We start from the raw sequence: 24,586 nt of genomic DNA on the forward strand, positions 1-24,586 counted from the left end.
TCAATGTTTAGGCTACAAGTCTCTGATTTTATGCTGCTGCAGTGGTTTTATTGGTAGCATTAAGTGTTGAATTTTCATTGTTGGACATATTTTTTCCCATCATCACTCCCTTGCAACTTTCTTCTCATTTAATCTTAGAGAATCCTTTATTGATTGAGGGCAATGGCTCTTTTTCCAGAACACTATCTTTAACTTCATCCAAATCCTTGTTTAGGTCGACTAAAAATTCCATAACATGGTCCTTTTTCACAGTCCTCTGATATTGAGCACTGTTGTCAGCACATGACCATTCAAGGTCATAGAACAAGTCAAGTTCCTGCCATGAACTTTTCATCATATTGTAATAACTTGTTACAGACATATTCTCCTGCATTGTATTTATGATCTTTGTTTTCAACTCATAAACTTGTGAGGAATTGCCCAAATCTGAGTATGTCTCACTCATTGCATCCCATAGTTGTTTGACGGTGCTGAGACACACATATGTTTGGTTGATCTTTGGTTCCATACAGTTAACGAGCCATGATAAAATTATAGAATTCTTTACATCCTAGACATGGTATATAGGGTCATCACATTTTGAGGCCTATTTGGTACCAGTCAAATAGTTGATCTTACTCCCTCCTCTAATGAAGAACTTCATGGATTGTGATCACTACAAGAAATTCTTTTCATCTAGTTGATGAATAGTGATTCGCAAAGATTGGACTTTTAGCAGCTTGGTTGATGAAATCTGACCATTCTGAGAAGTCTAAATGTTAGAGGAATCCACCTGAGGTTTCATTAGAGGATGCTTTAAACATATTAGAGAAATCTTTCAAGGAAGAGAAGAATTAAAGATGAATATATTGTTTCTGCAATCCAAGGTCTTTAAGGGGACTCCCCTTACTGTGTTACAACTTGATTGGCTAGTGGCGTGTAATTCCTTTGGGTTGGTCTAGTCTAGAGAGTTTGTTCATTATTACATTGTATTTTCTTGTTTTCGTATTCTTGTAATTTAGTTTTCTTTGGTGGGAGGATTCCTCATCCTTCTCTTGTACTTCTTTTTTCTATTAATATATTCCTTTGTTGTTTCCTATCAAAATATATATATATATATATATATTGTTTCTGCAAATTTGGTACACAAATCAAATTAAGAAAAGAACAAGAAATTTGGAATATAAACCAGATTAAGAAAAGAGAAAAAAATCTGGTAGAAGACCAGATAGACGTGGAATTATTTATTATTATTATTATTATTTTACGAGTGGTTAGCCAAAGACACTCAAAAGTTCATCTATGGTTAAGGGTGGCTCCGATGTCATGAACACAAAGATAAATTCAATTGGATTTTTAATTCTCATTATTGCAGTGTACATAGAATCTACAATCATAATTCTAGATACAATAGTCTAAGTCTATTAAGGGACTAACCTATTTACAGGAAATAATTAAAATTCAAATTCAAATAATAAAATATTCTAAGTATGGATAATAATAATTTTCAGCAGTGAACCTCCTAATTTTCAGTAGTGAATCTGAACCAATCTTTCCACAATTTGTTCTCACATTGTTCCTTCTCTTATGAGCTTCCACTGAAACATTTTTCTTTAGTAGGGATTGGCTGGGTGGTAGCTAAGAGATTTTAGATATAAATATTTGTTTTGTTGCTTTGGAATGAAAGGAAGAAGTAATCATGGTTATATGCTTGAAATTTGAAAGAATGTGAAGATCTTTGACAACAAGTGTGGCATGAATGATACTTTGTGCGTTAAGATATTGTTTATGTCTTCATTTGGATGTCTTTCACTATGGGTTTGGTGGAACTCATTTGAGCCTTGTTTTGATGATGGCCACAAGCTTAGAGGGGACAAGGAGGAAGATGAGTTTTGTTTTTAACAGATGGCTCTCCCATGAGCAGACTAAAACTTAAATTTGATGGTTGCTTGTTGCATAGTTTGTTTGAAAAGCTTAAATGGAGGCTCATTGTAGAATTTCTATTTTGATGATGGGAAAATATTTAAGAAGTTTCTATTCTGTGAAACAGACTTATATTCCTAGTTTCCTAGTTTAACTGAGACTTTTTTGGTATAGCAAAGTTTTAAATAGATCATTTTAAAAGCTTTTAAATAGGTAATGGCATAATTTAGAAACTTTATTCTAAATATGATTCACTTAGGGTTTATGTTGTGTGTGTGAGAGGGGGAGGGAGGGAGAGCTGGAGAGAGGGAGAGAGAGTGAGGTGGAGTCCAAGCTTGTGTTCATTTTTTGAGCAAAAGGTGAAGTCCTTGAAGGATTCAAGGAAATTTTCAATGCTGTGATTCAGGAGTCTGATCTTTGTTTCACTAAAGGGATGATTGGCAGATTGCTTACATGAATGAATGGGCAAAGTGTAATTGTAGTTGAAGTGGTGACAAGGGGTAGATGCTTTTTTTATGCCTCCCCTTTAGGTAGTTCCTAATTAGTGAGAATGTAATCTCAATTTCTATTGTAGACATTTTTTTAGTCTTTTATGTAGTCCTGGACACTCATTTTTCAAGGATTTCTCATCCTATGTTCTATACAAAGTTTTACTTTTATATAATACATTACAAGTATAATTTTTTATTGGAAAAAGGTAATTACTTCTTAATCAGCATGGCATTTTAAACCGGGTCTTGGAACTTCACCTTCACTGGTTAGTAACTCTGCTTTAGCACTGGGACAATTGTGAATAGTGTAAGATTTTATGACATTGATGTCTACAAATTTACTTTTTGATTCTAAGCTAATTTTACCCCTCCTCTTTATAGAGTTACGAGTGCCTAAAAGATGTGACTAGCTCACTTTGGTATTGAGTTGGCTGGTCCCCAGTAAACATTTGGCTTATGCAGATGCAGGATTTCTGGCATTTCAAGCAACATATACATGCAATTTTGTGTTGAACTTATACTATTCTGGACAATATATTATCCTACTGAAAAATCTAAATAAATTCTTAAAACTCAAACATCAAATTGAATCATATAAACTTGGATTATTTTGTGACAGTTAGTTCTTTGCAAGGTTTACTTTTTTTAGTAATTTTGATTTCTAATCTGGGATGGATTCTTTCATGCTTGTCTCAGCTTCAAACCACCAAATTCTTATATGGATGTGCAGTGAATACCTTCATGCTTAAAGTTGATTGGCTTAATAACTCAGTTGCAGCAGGTTCTGTATTGCCACCTGGGAAGTAAGTTCTAGCTTTTTGTCTGACTTGCTTTCATATTTTGCTTGCTGTAACAATTTGTTCCTGCCTTTGCTTCTCATATTCAATTTCTGAAGTTCATGGATAGAAAAATGCTCAAAGTTTAGACTTTGTTGTGACTAGATTTTGATTTTGAATCGGAATTTTTTCCATGCTGAAGAATGATGCAGACTTGAAATTGAATTAATGGATGTATAATATCATGAATAGTGGCTCATAAGCTTGAAGTTTATGTTTTGAGTCCACAAAGTAAACCTTTTTTTTTGGGGGGTAAATTTTATGTTTTTAGTGAAGTTATTTACAGCATCTGTTCAAGAAATGAAAAGACACAGTCTATGAGTATTTTGAAAACTGATTCTGCCAGCAATAAACGTTTAGAACACCAGGCACTATCAGTTTTAAGGATTAGTCTGTGTTCTGTTTTTTCTGACAAGACAAAGTACCATTAAACTGTTGCCTTCTTTTTTAGGTATTTTCTTTGGATGGTTAACTATTAATATGGTGAATAATATTTGGTTAGATGGTTGGTATCATCTGACCACAAATTTCTATTTTAATTAAAATACTAACGCCTAAATACATGATAATCTTAGCCAAGAAAACCAGAGATAGGGTTACCACAACTTTGTAGTATTCCAGATTATCGTCTTAATTGTTTTTAGATTAAAAGGATTAATTATTTGCTATGGATAAAAAAAATTAATTTATAAAATATGGATAAAGATTTCCTAAAATAAACTTATTTAAATTATTCAATAATTATTGATTTTAATTCAATTAATTAAGCCACAATCCAACTTTAGGCATAGACCTTTAGCTGAAACAAGATATATAATTTGATAGTCTTAGTGTAATCAAAAGATATGGTCTAATGAGGTCAACCTAAGTTCCACACCTTAGAATTGATCTGTATTCTAACTTCTAATATTTTATTTCATTGAATTCCATAATAGATGAATGAATATGAAATCTGAGTTTAGGTCTAAGGTTTTTAGGCTTTTACCACTCTATGTAGATTTGCCTCAAGGTAGATAACAATAGAAAAACCTTAGGTAACTAGGGATCAAGAATTACCAAAAATCCTTAGTATCAAGGAATGTGCAATTGTACCATCTCCTAAGTCAAACTAACTTTAGAGGGTATTTTGATCTCAATACTAATATCATAACCTTTCATTGATTCCATTATTAGTCCAATTTCACTTATTATTTCCCTTTTGATCTAACCCTATGTTTTCATGTTTCACCCCAAGATGACTTTTTAGCCTCTTATGGGTGTGTTTTCACATACACATGCCATAAAAGAACAAGAAAGAACCATTCTTAATTTCAAGAAATTAAAAACAATACTTTGTTGAATAAAGAAAAGAAAAAGAAAACAAACCAAGAAAATCCTCAAAGGCTTGTTCTTCCTCTATAATTGTGAAGAAATCTCTCCTCCTCCCTCCTAAAACCTAAAATTGGAGTTTTTATAGAAAAAGTAAAAAACTAACACATGACATGCTCTTGTTGGTCACTTATTTCCCAGATAATTACCTAAAAATAACTAAACTAAAATCTTGATTTCCAATTGTGTGGGGCCTACTTGGGGTTGATGGAGTGCCAAAGATGCAATTCCCAAGGTGGAGGAGGCGAAATATCAAAGTTGTAGTATGTGATTTCGAAATTGGAGTTAATTCGGATTTCGAAATCATATGTTGAATTTTGAAATCCCATTTCGAATTCGAAATGCTCCTTTAGTTCTGTCCAATTGTATTCCAATGACCATAACTTCTTCGTTTCAGCTTCAATTTGTACACCATTTGAAGCGTTGGATTCTTGACTTCTTGAGCTTTGAAATGATATATAGCATGCCCAAAAATGACCTTGGGAAGTGCTCTAGATTTGACCTTAAAGTCATAGTATATGTTTCTGCTTCAAATGTTTGAACTTCAAGCTATGTCCTTCAACCTTCATTCTTGTGTTTGCTTGCTTTCCAAATCTTTCTATAACCATCATTTTTCGTCTCTCATGCTATGAATTGCTCCATTTTCATTTGTTGAAACTCTCATCATGCTTCACACCCTTGGAGCTCCTTTTAAGCATATTTAGTCCTTTCTCTACCATGGCTGAAAAATGACTCTTTCAACTTGCATCATTTTCATCCTTTAAATCTGAAATTTAGCTCAAGATATATATTAGATCCATGGCTAAGGTCTTAGCAACAATTCAAGTTAAGTTAGCTGAGTTGAGCCTTTATATTTGCATAATTCATTCCTATATGTGCCATTGGAGCACAAATTATGGCTTTAATCATCGTCCTATCAGGATGGTGTATATTTTATTTATAAATTTCTGTAATGTTTAGAAGTTTCTGTTCCACAGATGTAAAATACTTATGCCCCTTGAGTAAAAACAAAATTACATGGTTTTTATGATCAACTTCATAATTTTCTGAAAGTGGTCTGAATCATGTTACATTTTTAGTACTATAAGAATTTAGGGAAGTCTGGCATGCAATCAGCTGTGGAGTGATACTACTATTCAGGGTGAGCATGAAGAGGGGTTGACACAATATGTAAAACCTTATTCGGGATGAGTATTCAATGGGATCTGCTTCAAATTTCTTTCTTTTTCATAATGAGCAGGGAAATTTCTTTAAGGAAGAAAGGAAATGCAAGGAGAAGATATCTTTCAAGCAAACCACAGATGCTTCTACACTTCATTTACATAGAAGAAGAAAGCCCAACAAGGCTGCTGCCAAATCAGGAACTGAACAATGGAAAAACATCGGGAATTGGATACAATCCAGAGTTGAATCTCAGAATAGAAGCCTCATCTTAAACTTTTACAACTTAAAGTCTAGATCAAGAATGAATTGCAATCTTAATATCAATTCAAATCTGATCCCTATGCCTAACTTTTATTTAAGTCATGAAAGGATTAATAAAAGGTCATTAATTGTCCAATTCCTGTTTTCATCAATTCATCTCAACATTCAGAATCGCTTTTGCACAGAAATGATCAAGAGATGTTGTTTAGAGATTACCTCAATGGATAAGCATCTATATAACAATTCCAAGCATCATATATGCCTTGTTGAAGGGAGCTACAAAGAGAATTCCATACTTTAAGAGTAGAAAACTAAAAAACGGAGGACTAAAGTGAAGTTATACCATAGAATCAGTCTTCATTCCCTAAATCCAATTTCTTTCTTGATCCTCTTTCAGATTAGAAAAGAATTATCCACTCATGATTGTGAGAGAAGGCTCACACACCATGTTTAGCTGTAGAGAAAATGAAGGAAAATGAAGAAAAATAGGAAAATTCTCTAAAATAAACCAGAAAATGAAAATACAAGAATGAATCTCAAGTTCACCACCAAAAAGCTCTCAAAAGCATCTACTAAAGCCTATTTATGGAGAAATATGGCACATGGCTACCTTTAATTGGTCCAAACATGCCAGTCATCAAGAATGTTTTAGAGGTTTTACAAAAAAATTGAGTTAAAAACAATAAACAAGTTTGAATTCAAATAACAATGGTTTGGCTCCTTTCTGCAGTAAGTTGCCCAGAAAGCCTTTTCACACTGTAGCCTGGGTGAAATTTCGCTACATTTGAGAAGCTAAGAAAGCGTCCTTGACAGTAATCAACACAAGACCGCCTACTGGGCAATTTCATAGGAGGTGGCAAATTGCTGGAAAATTTGATTGGGAATTGGTACGTAAATCAAAAGGATTAAAAATGAAATCACTCTTAGTTGGGTTCTGCCTTCATTGGCTTTAGTCAAGTTAAATTTTGATGGGCGTGCTTTGGGACACCCAAAGCAGCTGGGGATAGGAGGGGTGATTAGAGATCATAACGGTGTTGTGGTCTGAGCTTTTTTTAAAACTGGCAAGAGCAGGATTAGCCATCAAGGTAGAGATTTTAGCTCTTTTATAGGGTTTGCCACAAGAAAGGGCTCTTAGCCTTTCTAACCTACAGGTGGAACAAGACACTTACGTGACTAAATTAGAAAGACGGCCTTGGAGGTATGATGGTTGGCTCCATCAAATATTAGATGTTGCAACTGTCCTGTATTGCTCCTTCTCTGTCTTCTTGTTCACCAAATAATGTTACTGATCTTTTAGTGAAGAGAGGAGCAATGTTTTGGGTTCATTTCCTAGGAGATTATATACCCTCTTGAGGAGTTAAATCACTTCTCCTTGTATAGTTGTGGGTGACACTCAATGTATAGGTACCCTTGCTTTCTTGCAGAAGTCTTCTCTATCTCTTCTGTTGATCAAACTCTGTAAATTTTGTAAGAATAATAACAACACCAACAACCCAATAAAAGTAGCTGAAAAGGCCTTGCAAGTATATTAATCTCTTTAAAAGGTCACTAGAAAATATTTAAGTTTAGAAGTTGATCAACACTCAGTTTGTCTCTTCAAACAAACTTTTAACCTCTAAGCATGTTCATAATTGACTGTTAATCGGTTATGTGATTTGGGTGAGGAAAGGCAAAAGAGATCATCTTATTGGATGGTAAGGATGTGGTTTTCAGGAAAAAAAATGGAGGAGGTTTGGCGTATTTAGGCTTGAAGCATTGCATCATTTGGTAATTGGTTGAGGAGATACCCTATGAAGCAACCTTCTTTATGACACTTTCTTACAAGAAACAGATACAGCTCTAGAACAATGGATGTGATGCTAACTATCTGGTCAAGAATTTCTAATAGTATCCTTGGATGGTATGGACGAGGTTTGGTGGATTTTAGGCCTGAAGTATTGCCTTATTTGTTGAGATACCCTACGAAGCAACCTTCTGTATGACACTCTCTTACTAGAAATAGATACAGTTCTAGAACAATGGATGGGATGCTAACTATCTGGTCAAGAATTTCTAATGGTAGCTTCAGAAGGCTATTTTTTAAGGTCATCAAGCATACTTCATCCTGTTCAATCTATTACATGGAAGATGGATTGAAGGTCATATTTTGGAGGATCATTTGATGAGGAGATTATTCTCATGCTCAGATTTATTCTCTTTCAAGGTGTGCAAAAATCCATATTCCCTTCTTATATCGTTGTTGAATAAATTTCTAGAGATCTCAATGAATGTGAAACACTGAAACCAGCGATTTTTCTTCTTTCTTGTTTTCCCTCCACAATTTTACCTTATACTCTTCTTTCTCTAGATCAAAGGTGCTAGTCATTTTATACTCTTCTTCCATTGCCCTCTTCTCTCTGGAAGCTTGCATTAGATTGTTGCCAATCTTCCTCCACCAAATGATTAAAAGCTCTCAACAGTTTTTGAACCTTTTTCAGTCCTAGTAAAGCTAAAATCGCTAATTTAGAGCATTATATTTATGCAAGACTTCTAGATCTCCAGTAAACTTGATATTTGGAAAGCATGATAAGCATGACTGGGACATTTTATCTAATGGCTGCCTTCACAATATGTGGATCTACACAATTTTATTGAGGGGTGTAGGAATAAGAAGTTTTACATCAGGTACAATTTGATTATGCCATATGCATATATGAGCAATAGATACATATATAAATACACATGCATATCTAACAAATAATATAATAAACATGAATATAGACACACAAACACATGTTATATATATATATATATATATATATTAGAAACAAACTATTCGTTGATATGAATATTGATTACAAGCGAAGGATAAGAAAGCCTTCCAAAAATACAATGGATGATAAAAAAAAAGGAGGAAATACTTGATAAGAGCAGCAAGATAGCTATATAGATCAAGGATGAAACAAGAACATACTATGTACGAACATGCTCACACGTGCTGTTTTATTTTATTTTCCTGATTAAAAGAAATCTATTCGTTGATATGAATATTGAGTGCAACCAAAGGATGAGAATGCCTTCCAAAAATACAAAGTATGATTAAAAAAAAGAGGAAATACCTAGCAAGAGCAGCAAGATGCCTATACAGATTAAGGATGAAACAAGGACACACAAATGTATGTATATAGAGTGCAAGGCTGTTGGTTCAATCCAACTTTGGTTGGGCTCTTGTTGATGTATTGACAAAATAGTATCCGAAAGATATTTGGTTGTCAAGAAAATGATGGAAAGGGAGAGCAAATGAAGGAAAAGGAGAGGGAAAAAAATGTTTATATATAGAGCATATATGGAGGGAGACCTCTTTATCTCCAGTCCTTTTAGTAGGTGTGATGGACGTAAGTGGGCCAACTCATCCAAAGGTAGTTTCTTGAGATGTGAATCTTGCAAAATGTTAGAGTAGGTGGAAGAACAAGAAGTTCTACACTGGATGTAATCTGAGCCGGACTCACATGTATCCTTGTGGGAAAGCCTTAAACCTTGCTGCTTTCTTGCAGGAAATTGACAAAAAAGTTAGGAACAAGAGAAATGTTCTCTAGATAGTTAATGAAGAGGCACATGATAAAGTTCCTAATTGAGGTGCGAGTTTCAAGTAAGAAAGCAACACCAAGAAAATGCATTTACTTCATCAAGGAATGTACAAAGGAGCATAGACTCTAACAGGATGGCAGTGAGGCAATGCCAGATCTCACATAAATCATCCTTATATAATGTTTTCCTGCATCTATTGGCTGTTTGAGTGATTTAGCATGTGGACCTTCTAGGTTTGACCAACAACTGGAAAACCTGGATGGCCAGCACAAGGGAAAGAATGGCACTTCTATTGTTATTTCCTAAGAATCTTGAGCTCAGTTCAGGAGCATGTATAAAAATAAATTATTGTAAAAGTGGATCAGGTTTCTCATCCTGCTAGTTGAAATCTTGGGTATTGTATCGAGTGCTGATGGATGAGGTTCCTTGGTGTATTTATTTTATTTATGTATTTACTTTTGTTTTGGATGATGTATATGTATCTTAGTTAAAGAATGTTAATTATTGTTTCTCTACTGGCAAAAGTTTGCCCCCTTACTTTTGTTTCTTATATGGGCCTCATGCATCCATACTTTTCTCATGGTTTTGTGTTTCTAATCAATATTTTGTCAGGTACATGATTCTGTCAAATGAAGGTGATAAAAAACGTATCAGAATTGGAAAGCCAATCCATCGTGAGAATCATAAATATATCTTTGAGAAAGTAGGAATAATGCTCCATGGGAAGCACAGTTTCTGCTCCAAATTTGCAAAAATTTTCAGGGTAAGGATTGTTTTTGTTAGGGCTTTAGCCCAACTTGTCTTGATATACGTTGCTGGTCCATTACTTAGCAGTTTAAGCTTTTGGATCAAATTGGTAGTTTAACAGTTTTAAATGTAATACATTGCATTCATTAGGAAGTTTAAGACACCATATTGTTTCTCACTGGCATTTTTTTTTCTTTTTTGCTTTTTTATTTTTTAGGACTTGAAACTTTTTTGTCCATCTCTCTTGTTGATAGAACTCTTGCAAATGACAATTTTCCTTTTGTTAATTTATCCAATTTCTTATGTGAGAATTGTAATAATATACAGAAGAATGACTTCATGCTTTATATGTTTTGCTAGTTGTACAAAAGGCAAATTGCTATGCCTAGTGTGATTTGCTAATTTTTTATCCATGGTTATGATAGACACATTACAAAGTAATTCCATAAAATTTTACTTGATTGCAAAGGTATCTTAGGTTTCATATTTGTTTCCATTATGGGAACACGCAAGTCTATCCTACTAATTAAAAACGATTACATACAAGTCTACTAATGGTGGGAACACACAAGTTTATTAAAAGGATTAAGAAAGATGAAACATCCTAATCAAAACAAGAAAGAAACTCTTGAAAGAGAAATCATACAAGTTCCACTAAGGAAGATCACAAAAATCTAAGAGTAAACATAACAAAAACTAGTTACACTTCAAGGAGGCAAAATGTTCACAAGAAAAGGTCTACCAATTGATTGGCTAAGCAAGAAACCTAACAAAGAGGGCATCCCAATTGCGTAACATGATCAAATATTTGGCGAAACCAACATCAAACCTCCCTAAGCCTTGTGTTTCTTGGTCATCTATGAAATGACACCAATAGAATTTGTCCCCCCACCATAAGATTAGAAAGGCCCAAACCTTTAGCCTGCATGAGACCCTCCATCAGAGCTAGAATCTCAGACTCAGTAGCGAAACTTTCACCTGTAGATTTAGAGTAAGCTTTTATCACTATATTTGATGATCTATAATTACTCCACCAATTCATCTATAATCACTCCACCAATTCCAAGTTGCCCTTGGATACCTAAAAAACATCCATCAAAGTTTAACATGGCAAATATCAAATGTTTGTTTCCATTATGAACACCATTACATCTTCATCTTTTATGTGTACTACTTTGTGTTTATTGTTTCCTATCCTTCTAATTACATATAGCTTTATTTTAGCTTCCATCCATGATTTTCTTGGCATTCTTAGAAATGCATTTGTAGGAATCCATTTTTTTCTTAAATTTAAGAGAAGGAAGTAGAAAATAAGAGGGTCGTTGTTCTGACACTTGTTAGAATATATACGAAAGTGAAAATCTTGATGCAAGTTCGTCTTAGATGATATTAATTTTTGTTTTAAGAAAAGCAAAACAGTAGATCCTCACAAGGAATTTGTGCTTAACCCAGGTTTTACAATTTTGGGTGATTTTTTTTCATAAAAAAATGTGAAGTTTAGGTTTTTTTTTTTTTCAAAATGATTGGTCCTTCCTATAAATGTTGGAGCATCTACAACCGGAGAATGTTATGACTAAAGCTTAAATGAGCTTGATATACATTGTTAGCCTACCATCTAAGAGAATGAACTTTTAGGAAGGTTGGTAGTTTAACATGGTATTAGATCCTTGTTTAGCAGGAGGTTGAGTTTGAACCTCATTATGGCTATTTTCTCCAATTTATTAAGCTCATGTGTAGCCCAAGCTTGATATATATTGTTGGCCCACTAAATTTTTAGGGAAGTTGGTAGTGTAATACAAAAATCTCAAGAAAAAATGAAATTCACTTAGTAAGTTGAAAAGAGATTCAAGAAGGATCTTTTCTATGATGTTTTGACTTGTTTAATGGTGAAGAAAAATAGGATTATAGGAACATGCTTTTGTTATCCTTTCTTTGAATAACAAATAAAGTGGTGGGTTTAAGAAAGGAATGAGTAAAAATAGATATATTGCTATGAATCATGTGACTAGTGACACAAGATGAAAACTGTAATTGATATGGGAACAATTGGTAGAGAGATGATAGACTTTCTAACCATGGGTTTAAGGTGAGTAGGTTTTGAGGCCGTATTTCTTCTTTTATTTTCTTAAGAATGAACTTAAGTGGCATATTAGAAGAATCATGGAGTAGTTTTTGTGCCTCTGACCTTTGAGTAAGGTTGATTGCTAAGTAAAAATAAGCAAGATTTTTTTTTAAATGGAATGTAGATATGATAAATAAGAATAATTTTTTTAATATATTTCTACTTCCGAGCTTGAGAAAAATATTACTATAGATAAAAATGATGCAAAAATGAAGATTAATAGCTAGAAGATACCTCAAAGATACCATTATGTTCATCTCTTCATCTTGGTTAGGTTGTTAATGAAGAAGGAATGGTTGAGTGGCCCAAGTTGCAAGCTACATTTTTGAGAAGAAATCATGAAAAGGAATTTATTAGTAATGAAAATAAAAAAGAATGAGAATGTTCTCTCTAACAAAGACATTCTTAAAGACTACACTTGACCAGAGGCAAAGAACAAAGAAAGCGTAGAGAAAGTTCATAGACCCTTTAAAAGCCTCTAGAGTGGAAATTCCCTTTTGTGCTTAAGCCTCTCTCTGTCTGATTTTATTTATGGTTTGGAAAGGCATTAGGAGTCCTTATTCAATTTTTTTTCTCACTTTATTTTCTTCTCTCTTCACCTTTTGTCACACTTCATTTATTTCTTGTGTAAGGGGGTTGCACCCTCTTTTGTTAAGTATCTTCTATTTTATCATCTTTTATTTTCCTATCAAAAAAGGGTGAAATAAAAAAGCTAATGTAAGTACAAGTGGTAAGGCTGCATTTCCGAACTTGTGTCATGTAGGTATTTTCTTTCTTAAAAGAAGAGCATTTTTGCAACAGTCCAATTGCAAGGAATGGAATAAAAATATATGAAAATGTAAGTGATACTAACCAATAAAGCAAATTAATGCATAATTCATCTTGATCTAGTAGGACGAGGAAAATAAATCCAATATTTTGCATACCTTCCTATAAAAATTATGTTACATAGTTATACACCATTCCATGTTTATACCCATAGTTGCTCAAAACTTACAATACATGATACCATGCAGAGATTCCATACTTTTTTTTTAAATGGAAATTGATACATATTGCCAATTTGTATGTTATCCGAAGTTTATCTTATGATACAGAAGACAATATGCGATACATACATAGAGTTTTAACTATTTCTCATAGTTTCTAAGAAAAATCCAATTCAATTTTTTTTCTTAATATAATTATTCTATAGTTGTTTGAAATATATTTAAGGTTGGAAATTGATCATAATAGGGAGAGAGAGGGGAAATAATCCTAAATGAAAACATTACATATTTGTTATTGAAGTTACACTTGAAACATTTTAATGATCTGAATATATAAAAAAGGATGGTAATTGGTGAAATAAAAAGTTTAACTTAAGACGTTTATTTTTCTTTCAATTTTTTAGAATTTTTTTTCTTTTTTAGTGAGAAGGGAATGGTTATGAACATGGAAAGTTGAAACTTTAGAGATGACATACAATGACACACAACCACAACATATCTGCCTATTGAGAATTTCAAACTAAACATTATAACTAAAAATTCAAAGATTTTATTGTTATGGATTTTATGATGAACCTATGCATTAACTCATATTTTGTTGTATTGGACTTTTCAAAACTTTATTGTTCAATGTCTTCATATCTAGTGCATAGTTTAACTTTTTAAATCATATCATAATTCATGAAATTGGTTATATGTTACTCTATATTCTTACTTCCAATATATAGAGATTTCATGTATGTATACATATTTTTCTATTATATATTTGTCAAAAAATGTGTGATATATGTTACAGGAAAAATAGAAAAACAATACATATGATATGACTTACAAGTTAACAACTATGTTTATATCATTATATTAGGCGAAACAACCTTTCTACACCTATAGGGCTAGCTGAATTTTGCCCCCTCCAGAAACCTACGAGGTATATGCTGACAATTATCATGCCTACTAACAGGGGGAAAAAAAAAAGAAAGAAGTGGGTTTACACTGGAATTGGGAGTGTGTAGTGGTTGGGAGTCATCAGAATTTTCTCCCAGTTCTTAAATTTAAGTTGGAAAGAATGGAGAGTTACTTTTTGTAATTTGATGTAAAAGCAGGCAAGCAGCCTTTAACTTATGTGTTACAGACCTGTCGACTTATGTGAGCAAACAGACCATTAACTTATCTCCATCTTTCTGGAACTAAATATCTCCTTGATATGCCTTCTAAATAGGCTCTGAGGACCATGTCTCTGTATGCTTTTAGTAGTTACAAACTAAGTTAATAGAAGTTGATTAATTTTGAACATATTAAATTTTGTGAAGCTATTTATCTGCTTAGATCGGTTGATTTCCAGAAATGATTAAGCGGCTGTATGAACGTCCCAAGGAAACTGAATGGCTCAGCTATCTTATATGGTTCAAAAGTTTGACTCATCATCCAGAACATGTCTATTATAAAAAACAAATAATGATAATAAAATAAAATAAAATCAGATATAAGCATTTTCATTAAAGAAAATCTGCAAGTCCTCCCAAATGCAGTCTTAACTGATCGAAACTTTGTTTTGTTCAATGAGAAACAATAGTAAATTTATTTTTTACTAGGGAAAGACTTCTGTGGATAATACATAAGCAGACACAAACATAGATACATACACAACACATTGGCAAGTATGTGTATGTTGCACAGTTTGGTCTGTTACTTGGTTGGTTGCTAGTTGATCTCAAATGCTATTCTTATGATGATAGTCTGATTTTATTGGGTATCTTTTTTATGTTGGTATTGAAGCACGGAGGAGGCCAGGTGTTTAAAACCCTTCAATGCTTGGTCCAAAGTCTTGACACTGAAAGCATTTCTGTGGGAGCTATTGTTGCTGAGGATGAGAGTAGGGCATCACGACACCTACGACTATGTGCCTCTGAGAGGAAAATACCCATGATGGTTAGTACTTGTTATTACCATTGTAGAATCAAATAGACTGATATGATGAGAGAATCTATATATATATATTAAGATGATCATGCCTCCTGATTTTCTCTTCAATTTTTAATCTTATGTCCCCTTTCCAATTTGAATGCTTGATGCAGCCAGCTAGCTGGATCATAAACAGCTTACACTTAGGAAGGCTCCTTCCTCTCACAGAGAACAAGCATTCCTCTCCTTTGACCAGGATCATGGTTCAGGAGCTTCCTACTTCCATGGAATTCAGTGCAGAGATATGAAATTTGCTTCCTTTATATCTTGCTACCAGGTTTGTGCATTAGCATTCAATCGTTTGCCACTTCTTGTTGCCTTTCCTTTGAATTTGATATGCAAACTGAAGGAACATTTTAACTTGTTTGTTTTATGTGGTGTGGATACAGGTAACTGATTTAGGACAAAGCATTGTCAAACAATGTGATGATGCTGCAGTACAGATTTTTTCACTTCCACAAGGTAAATAATATTAGCTGATGACTGGCCGACCTATTAATTAAAGGCTTATTTGGATATGCTTCATTTTGAAGCAGGAATTGCAGCCAGGCATTTCATTTGACAGTGAAATATTGAGGTGCAATATTCATAGCTAAGGTGTTCCATGGCTATAATGTTTTAAAACAAAAATAACTCATGCAAAAAATTGGAAAAAAAAAAAAAAAAAGAAACGAAAGGGAAAACCAGTTTAAGGCTGCCCTTTTGTTTAAAAAATTCTTGAGAACAGAAAATATGTAGCTAGATAGCTAACCTTAGGACATGGTTTATCTTTCCTCACACGCAAATAATAAAAGCTGACGTTGCAATATTAGGAATAGGAAACTTTGAACTTACACCTCAAACATGTTCTAATTGATTGAGAACTGCATCCCTATAATATCTCTCTCCTAACTTTGTATCAATTATTAATTATTAATTGTTTCACGGTACCCAGCCCATCAATATCATTTTTTGTTTTTCCAATGGGAACCAAATCTTCACCTGCTTCCTATATATCTCATATGCTTCTTATTAAATGTTTTACTTTGGCCTTTGGTGTTAGGTCCCTCCTTAATATAAAAATATTTATGTCCAGTTGTGTACCATCTAAAAGACAAAATCTTTTAGGTCATCCACCCACATTAATTAGTGTTTTTCACACATCAATCATTGTAATTTTCATGGATCTTTTTATTTATTTATTTATTTTGCTTGATTTCTTATTAATATGCAGTCACTCCCTACAGCTAGATGTATACACATCTCGATGGAGATCAAGACAAGTGTTTTCAAACTCTCTATTCACAGTTGTTGAAGAGTATAGCAGTGAGTGCAGAGAACTGCTCCCAACCCTTCCCACAGAGAAATTGGGATGGCACATATCTGTATCAATACCAAGGCTTTTGGTTCCTAGAATACTTAAAGAGTATCATCTCCTTTCAAAGACACTTCCAAGCAGCATCCCAAAATCAGGTGCCACTCCCTCTCAACCAGAGTCCATTGCTCACTACCAACCCTCGTGATTGTGCCCTTCTTGGAGGTTGACCTTTATTTCATAAAAAAGGAATGTCCTAATCTCCAAGACCTTCCTTGCCCAAAAGTTTTTGCAACCCATACACCCTTTTCATTGTTGCCAGCATCCATTTAGGATTCCAAGTGTCGAATTGTTTATATATGTCGAAATCCATTGGACAGGTTCACCTCTTTATGGCATTTCATCAACGCCATTCTAACTCAGTCGTTCGAGCCAACTTCACTAGAGCATATGGGTTGGAGATGTTCTGCCGGGACATAGAAGAATGCGGACCCTTCTGGGACCATGTACTGGAGTAATGGAAAATGAGCATATAGAGAGACCGGAGAAGGTGCTGTATCTGAAATATGAAGATTTCGAGGATATCATCACCCACATGAAAAGGTTAGCACACTCTTTCGGCGTTCCTTCTTCTGAGGAAGAGAAACAAGGAATGATAGAGGAAATATCAAGGTTGTGTAGTTTTCAGAGCCTTAAAAATTTGGAGGTGAACAAGTCTGGAAAACGCCCCGGCATCATAGCATTTCAAAATACTGCCTCACTTCAGGATAGGCAAGGTGGGAGATTTGGCCATCATGTGAGCCCTTCCATGGCAGCGCAGATAACAACTATCATGGAAGAAAAACTCAAGAGGCTCTGGTTTATCCTTCGACATGACTTGATATATTCAAAAGGAGGACAGTTAATGGCAATAGTGCTGCTCCCCCCAGTTTTATGTCTTACATCTGTCTAAATATCCATTAGTTTTTTTCAGTTCGTCTGCATTATGCACCCTTGTTTCAGGCTTTAATGTACAGGTTGTATTAGACTTTAATGTATTTGGTTGTATACAACCATCAGCATTCGTTTTCTTGTAGTTGTTTGTGTGTGTGAAAATGCAGCTAATAATAAAGAGTTCAATATATTGGTTGGTTTAATGTATTCGCTAGTATAATTTATGTGGGATCCACCGCAAAAATCAAAAGAATATCTATCTCATACATGCCAAAACTAAAAAAAATTATCATTTGCTTCAATATAAGGTAGAGCTATGAGAGGGCTTCATTTGGACAATCAATATTCGTCTTTGTAACCATCCTCGTTTGTAATCTCAACTTCCTTTTTTTTTTTGTTTTTTTTTTTTTGGTGAAGAACATACTTATTTTTCTTAAGAATGTATGTGATGTTTCAAATTAGATATCAATGTGGGGGAAATACTCAAATCACATCCTAAAGCTTCCTTGAATGAATGTTTAGGTCATCATAAGGGTGATTAAGGTCTTGTTTCTTTCTAATAAAAATATACGTATTTTTTGTGAAGACTGTATGTATTATTCTTAAGAATGTACATATTTTTTTAAGAATGTACGTGAGGTTCCAATTGGATTTCAAGATAGGAAAAAAGCTTAAATCACTTTCTGAGCTCTCTCAAATGAATATTAAGGTCATAATAAGGGTGATTGGAGTTCCATCTTGCCCTAATAAAAATGCACATATTTTTATGAAGAATGCACATATTTTTCTTAATGATGCATGAGGTTTCAAATCGGATTTCAAAGTATGGAAAGAAAAAGACTAAAATCACTTCCCCAACTTCCCCAAATGAATATTTAAGTCATAATAAGGGTGATTGGGATCCTACATCACCCTAATAAAAATGTATGTATTTTTGTAAAAAAAAAAAAAAAAACATGTGTGTATTTTTATCAAGGATTTCATGGGTTTCAAATTGGATTTCATGGGAATGACTCAAATTACTACTTGAGCTCCCCTAAATGAATATTTAGGTTATAATAAGGGTGATTGAGGTCCGTTTTGCGCTAATAAAAATGTAGATATTTTTATAAATAATATATGTATTTTTCTTAAGGATGTATGTGGGTTTCTAAAATTGAATTTTGGGGTGGGGCAAGGACTCAAATCACTTCTTAAGGTCCCCAAAATAATTTTTTAAGTCATAATTAGGGTGATTGAGGTCCCAAATCATCTTAATAAAAATGTACATATTTTTGTGAAGAATGTAATATTTTTCTTAAGGATATACATGAAATTACAAATTGGATTTCACGATAGGGGAAGAACTGAAATCACTTCTCGAGCTCCCCCAAATGAATATTTAGGCCATAATAAGGGTAATTAGAGTCTCATCTTACGTTAATAAAAAAGTACATATTTTGTGAAGGATATATGTTTTTTTTTTTTTTTTAAAGAATGTATATTTTTTTTCTTAAGAATGTACTTGAAATTCCAAATTGGATTTCTAGTTGGGGAAACACTCAAATCACTTCCTGAAATCCCCTACATGAATATTTAGGTCACAATAAGGGTGGTTAAGGTCCTAGTTCACACTAAAAAAAATGTACCTATTTTTGTGAAGAATGTACGTATTTTTTTCAAGAATGTAATTTTTTTTTTAAAAGAATATATATGGGTTTCCAAATTGGATTTCAATGTGGGGGAAAGACTTAAATCACTTGATGAGTCCCCCCACCTTAAATGAATATTTAGGTCATAATAAGAGTGATTAGGGAGGTCTTGTCGCGCTTAGATAAAAATGTATGTATTTTTACAAAGAATGTACATATTTTAATTTAGGATATATGTAGGATTCCAAATTAAATTTTGGGATGAGAGAAGGACTCAAATCAATTCTTGAAGTCCCTTGAATGAATTTTTAGATCATAATAAGTGTGATTAGGGTCTTGGTTCGCACTAAAAAAATGTACATGTTTTTGTGAAGAATGAACGCATTTTTCTTAAAGATGTACATGAGTTTCCAAACTGGATTTTAAGGTGGAGGAAGGACTCAAATCATTTCCTGACATTCCATAAATGAATATTTGGTTCCAAACCTACTCAATTATTCTATAATTAATCATTCTCATGGCAATCTAATTTATCCTTTTGCATTTAGCTTCCCATAGTCCGTTATTTCGATAGGAATGGAGTAAGGACTTTTGTTGGCATTTTAGATCTAAGCAACGGAAGCAATACCAATTTTTTTAAAATTGATCTTTTAGGGTTAAAGTACTAACCTTTAGGTTTGGATGTTCCCAAACCTAAAATTCCAATTGTTAAAGAGGACCTTAAAGTTGTTGAAAATCTCATAAACCCACGATCTTCTACCCGATGACTCAACCTTATTTTTGACACACTTCCGGTTGGGGAGGAAATGAGGGTGGAGGCTATGACTCTCTTTCTCTCTGGATGGTGGAAGACAAAAGTTATGGAAACCCTAATCCCTAGGGGGTATTTATAGGGTTCCTAATTGGGCTTAAGTAACTTGAGCTTACATGAGCTTGATTCATTTAATTTAGCCTAAAATGGGACCTAATTGATTAATGAACCCAATAGGACCTTCTAATTAATCAATTAACCCAATCTAGAGACTTTGTTCACTTACCCCTGTGCAATCTTGTGTAATTACCAAAAAAAAATTTATGCATAAAAGTGAACCTAGAGCCAATCTAACCCTTATAATTCATGTCAACAAGGTATATGAGCTTAGAGCGAGGACCACTGGGACCCATAGGAGTATTGGCTTTCTCATAATCTAGTTTTGAAGTTGATTCAACATCTCACTATAGAGAATCAACTGAACTCCAGTATCTTATGTAAATAATAACAAGACACTATGTGCTTGGGTCTATGACCTCTCCCCATGAATTGGTGTCCATAGTTTAACAAGATTAAAGCTATCAGTTTTTCAAGACTACCTATACTATCCTTGAGTTATAGATCCTCTTATTATGTATTCAACTGACATATCTTAACTCTCAAAGAGCCCGTGTCAAATTCCACTTAAGGAACTACGTACTCTGGTCATAGTTTCCATGAACACACCTTCTTAGGATCACCCAAGACGACACACTATCTCAATCCCATGAGATATCATGGTGCCTCTATTGAGAATACCTATTGCTACTGGCTTTTATCAATAGTGACCCAATCCATAGGGAATATATGATCAACCTACGATTTCACCCGTAAGTCAAAGGTGCAACTAACTTTAGCACAAACTCAATATTCTTACAAGGTTGAGAGACAACACAATGAAGTAGCTTGGTGAGGTCGTGACTACTTGATAGTCTTAAGTCATGATTTACTATAGGTCTTGTCCAGTGAATAATTATACACACTAGTATACTCACCATATGAAACTCATCCTGATAGCCAAGGTCAATTATCCCTCCAATTGGGAGGTGGTGCATTACAACCTCTAATGGGTTACTTAGACCCATGAACTGGTTGTGAACAAGTCATCTATTTGCAAATAACTCATAACTTAGATCTTTTGTGTAACTTCTAATGCATTTAAGTCATGTATAATGCAAAAGATGCAAACAAGGATGCTCATAAAATATAATACATGGAATAAAGATAAATAAAAGTGAAACTTAAATATCATTAAATAAATAACGAATTCCAAATTTATCACATCATGTTATGCTTTTAAGGGCACTATCCTTACAATTTTCTCACTCGAAGGCCACTATTCTGCAAGGAATAGAGTATAATCTTCGTCCCTTGACTGATTGACTTGATTATCCATAACAACTCCTTCTCCCTTATGGAACAGGCGTCGTAGTATAACTATAGGTATTCGGTTTCCACTTTTTTCGGGTCCTATGTTTTATGCTTGATCTAAACATATCAAATTTGATGATCACTTTGCTCGAGAGAAAGTAATCATGAGAACATTTTTCACTTGATATATTTCTACTTTATCACAACCAATTGATATATTTACAAAAGAAACTCCTATGATTTTTTGAAGCAAGCTATGAGTCTATATTAATTACCTCCGTAGCTGGAGGGGGCATGTTCAAGGAAAGTTCTTATCCAATAATCATCAATCCATAAATCGGCAGGATCATTCAATCAAGAACTGAAATTTATGATTTGTTTGAAATGGGTGACAGCTTGGCCGAGGACCAAGGGAAATGTGTTTTTGCATAGCATACTTTTTCCCTCTAAATGCAACTTCAATCATGATCTCAAGTTTCATTATATAAATAATTCACGTAATTGTATCATTATTACAATATCAATGAAATAGTGTGTTTCCACAAATTTAATTGACTCATCTTTTATAAGTCTCAAATTCAAAACCTAGAAGATAATTTCAAAATTTATAAGGCCACTAAACAAACTTGTTGTTAAGGGGTTTGTTTATTTATTGGACTTAGGGGGGTATGATATAAAATTTATTTCAGAGGAGAGAACAACACACAAATGGTAGGATAGCCTAATGGCAATTGTCTGTTTTTACTTTTTACTCAAGATCTTAGGTCAAGAATCAAACGCCTTCTCCAACATAGTTTTTTTCTTGCCCCTCCTGGGCACAAGGTGGCTCCAGTACCCTTGAATATGACTAAATTTTTTTCCAATTTTTTTATTTACTTCCCAAAAAAAATTGAGACAACTTTCTCGCTCAACCAAATTCCAAAATCAATCTCGAATTTTTAAATATGTTACCAATATTTTGATTTCATAATTCATACAATTCTCAATCAAATTAAATTCCATAAATTTTTATGATTCTTCATTCAAAAAATAAAAATAAGCAACACTAACAAATTAATTATAACGAATTTACTATATATTTTCAAATTTAATCTCTTACTATATAACAAAACCAATAAAATAATAATCATCAAATCCAATAAGTTCTTTAATTAGACTTGAAAAATATAATTTAGACTCCTCTAAATTTAAGTAAATTAACAATTCTAATTAATTTTAAATTTTCCTAAAGTAAAAAATTTGAAATTAAGGAATTCATCTCAACAACAATAGATTACTATTTCAATTAGAAATGCATAAATATGAATATACATCATATAAAAAACCAAATGTTAACTTAGAAAAATTCTAGCATTTTTTTTAGCAAGTTGTGTATAATTAGAAATCCCAACTATTATCCAATAGTTAGGATATTTCAAAAATGTAAAATTCATATTTTTTTTTAAATTAAATAATAAAATTTAACACTTGACGATATTAATATATTAATAAAAACAAACAAATTAATACTTAATACTTAATAATATTTAAATATAATAAAAATAAACAATCTAATGACATTCAATTTTATCAAAATTTATTTCAAATTTACATCTATTCATACTTCAGATAAAAAAATAAACATCAACAAAATTTTAATTATTAGACTCTATTTTGTGTTTTGAAAAAATAAATAAATAAATAAACAAATATCATCTAAATCTTATTAGAGCATATTTTCATTTCACAACATGAATCATGCTCTAAATTTAATTTTTAATCCTAGACAATATTTAAAGATTAATTTTGTATCCACAATTTTTGTGTCTTCAAAAAATTAGATCAATAGTATGAATACATTTGGTAAAACTTAATACTTATTATTTATTAATGTAAGTTAACTTTAAGGTAAATTATTTTTAAGTTATTGAATTAAAACTTATTACTCATTTTTTACTTTAAGTATCAAAGTTGTTTGGTAAAATGAATTTAAAATTTATTCTAAACTATAAAATTAACATATTTACCGTAATTAATTGTAATTAAGATTTATTATCATTAATTTTAACTAATATTTATTTTTATTAATCTTAAGTAATAAATTTTTCTGTTAAATATTCATGCTTAAAGCATTGTAAATATATAAGATACTTAATTAAGTTATTAAGTTGATTAATCAAACACCTTCGTATTTATTTCTAAAACTCTAACTAGAGTTTTGGTTTTTTTAATAATTAGGGGGTATTTGGTAAAACTTAATACTTTAGTTGACTTTTAAGTTAAATTATTTAAGTTGTTCATTTAAAACTTATTACTTAATTTTTACTTTAAATATTAAGGTTGTTTGATAAAGTTAACTTCAAATTTATCATAAATCATTAAATTGAAATGGTTATTTTCATAAAATATAACTAGGACAAAGGAGGTCGAGTAATAGTAGAAGTTATAGGATAACAAAAAAGATCATTGAGGTAATTAAGGTAAATGAAGTTAAAAAAGTCATATAAAAATATGAACTTAAGAAAAAATTAATTCCTTTTACTTAATTGTTTTTTTATTTTAAATCAAGTCATTAAGTTGTTTTACTAAACACACTTAATTTATTTAATAACTTAAATTAAGTTATTAAATTACCTGGGAAATTAATGAGGAAAACGTTATTATCCGATGAGGCTACAAAATGATATTTTCAGTGGGGTATTCATGTTTTCTTTTCTGCAAGGCGATATTATTTCCTTATAAATCATACAACATATATAAGCAGCCGACATAGCCATGTTCTGCTGCTGTCGGCGAAGGTTAGTGTACATATAGTGGCTCTATGTCGACAGCCACAAGTACAACTCAATTGAGATTCAGAACGTGCATGAAGGATATTAAAGCAAAGGCTCAATGGACCACCCATGTGTATGTTGACCCGAACTTCCTAATTTCGGAAAGGACCACGCGCGCACCAAATTAAGACTTTGCCATCAGATATTTTAGAGGGCTGTTGTTGCGTGGTAGGCCAACTTTGAATGCCTATGTCCACAGATGTCCACTCAGCCACCCAACACGTGGACTACTTGTTGGGACCAAGCACGGGCACATCTATCTTCCACCATTCATGCTTATTTTTCTTCCATATTTTTCAGGTTATATAATATGATAGGTTGTTTTTAGATGTGTCAGGAAAAATT

At 32.8% G+C, this 24,586-nt stretch overlaps 1 protein-coding gene across 4 annotated transcripts in view; it reads left to right on the forward strand.

The window, feature by feature from the left end:
• LOC117927473 overlaps window positions 1-17,843 on the forward strand; it is a 48,368-nt gene extending 30,525 nt beyond the window's left edge. The window contains exons 9-15 of one of the 4 annotated variants that reach the window (XM_034846958.1): window positions 3,090-3,196; window positions 10,202-10,352; window positions 15,224-15,376; window positions 15,523-15,686; window positions 15,799-15,871; window positions 16,623-16,861; window positions 17,084-17,843. In XM_034846958.1, the coding sequence (XP_034702849.1) occupies window positions 3,090-3,196; window positions 10,202-10,352; window positions 15,224-15,376; window positions 15,523-15,657 (546 nt within the window). In that variant the 3' untranslated portion in view covers window positions 15,658-15,686; window positions 15,799-15,871; window positions 16,623-16,861; window positions 17,084-17,843. Of the gene's footprint in view, window positions 1-3,089; window positions 3,197-5,676; window positions 5,793-10,201; window positions 10,353-15,223; window positions 15,377-15,522; window positions 15,687-15,798; window positions 15,872-16,622 lie in introns of those variants that run through there. The other 3 variants (XM_034846956.1, XM_034846957.1, XM_034846959.1) reach the window with 3 other exon arrangements.
• The last annotated feature ends 6,743 nt before the right edge of the window (window positions 17,844-24,586 follow it).

Source organism: Vitis riparia, chromosome 13 (genome assembly GCF_004353265.1).
Source record: "Vitis riparia cultivar Riparia Gloire de Montpellier isolate 1030 chromosome 13, EGFV_Vit.rip_1.0, whole genome shotgun sequence".
NCBI classification, from domain to species: domain Eukaryota; kingdom Viridiplantae; phylum Streptophyta; class Magnoliopsida; order Vitales; family Vitaceae; genus Vitis; species Vitis riparia.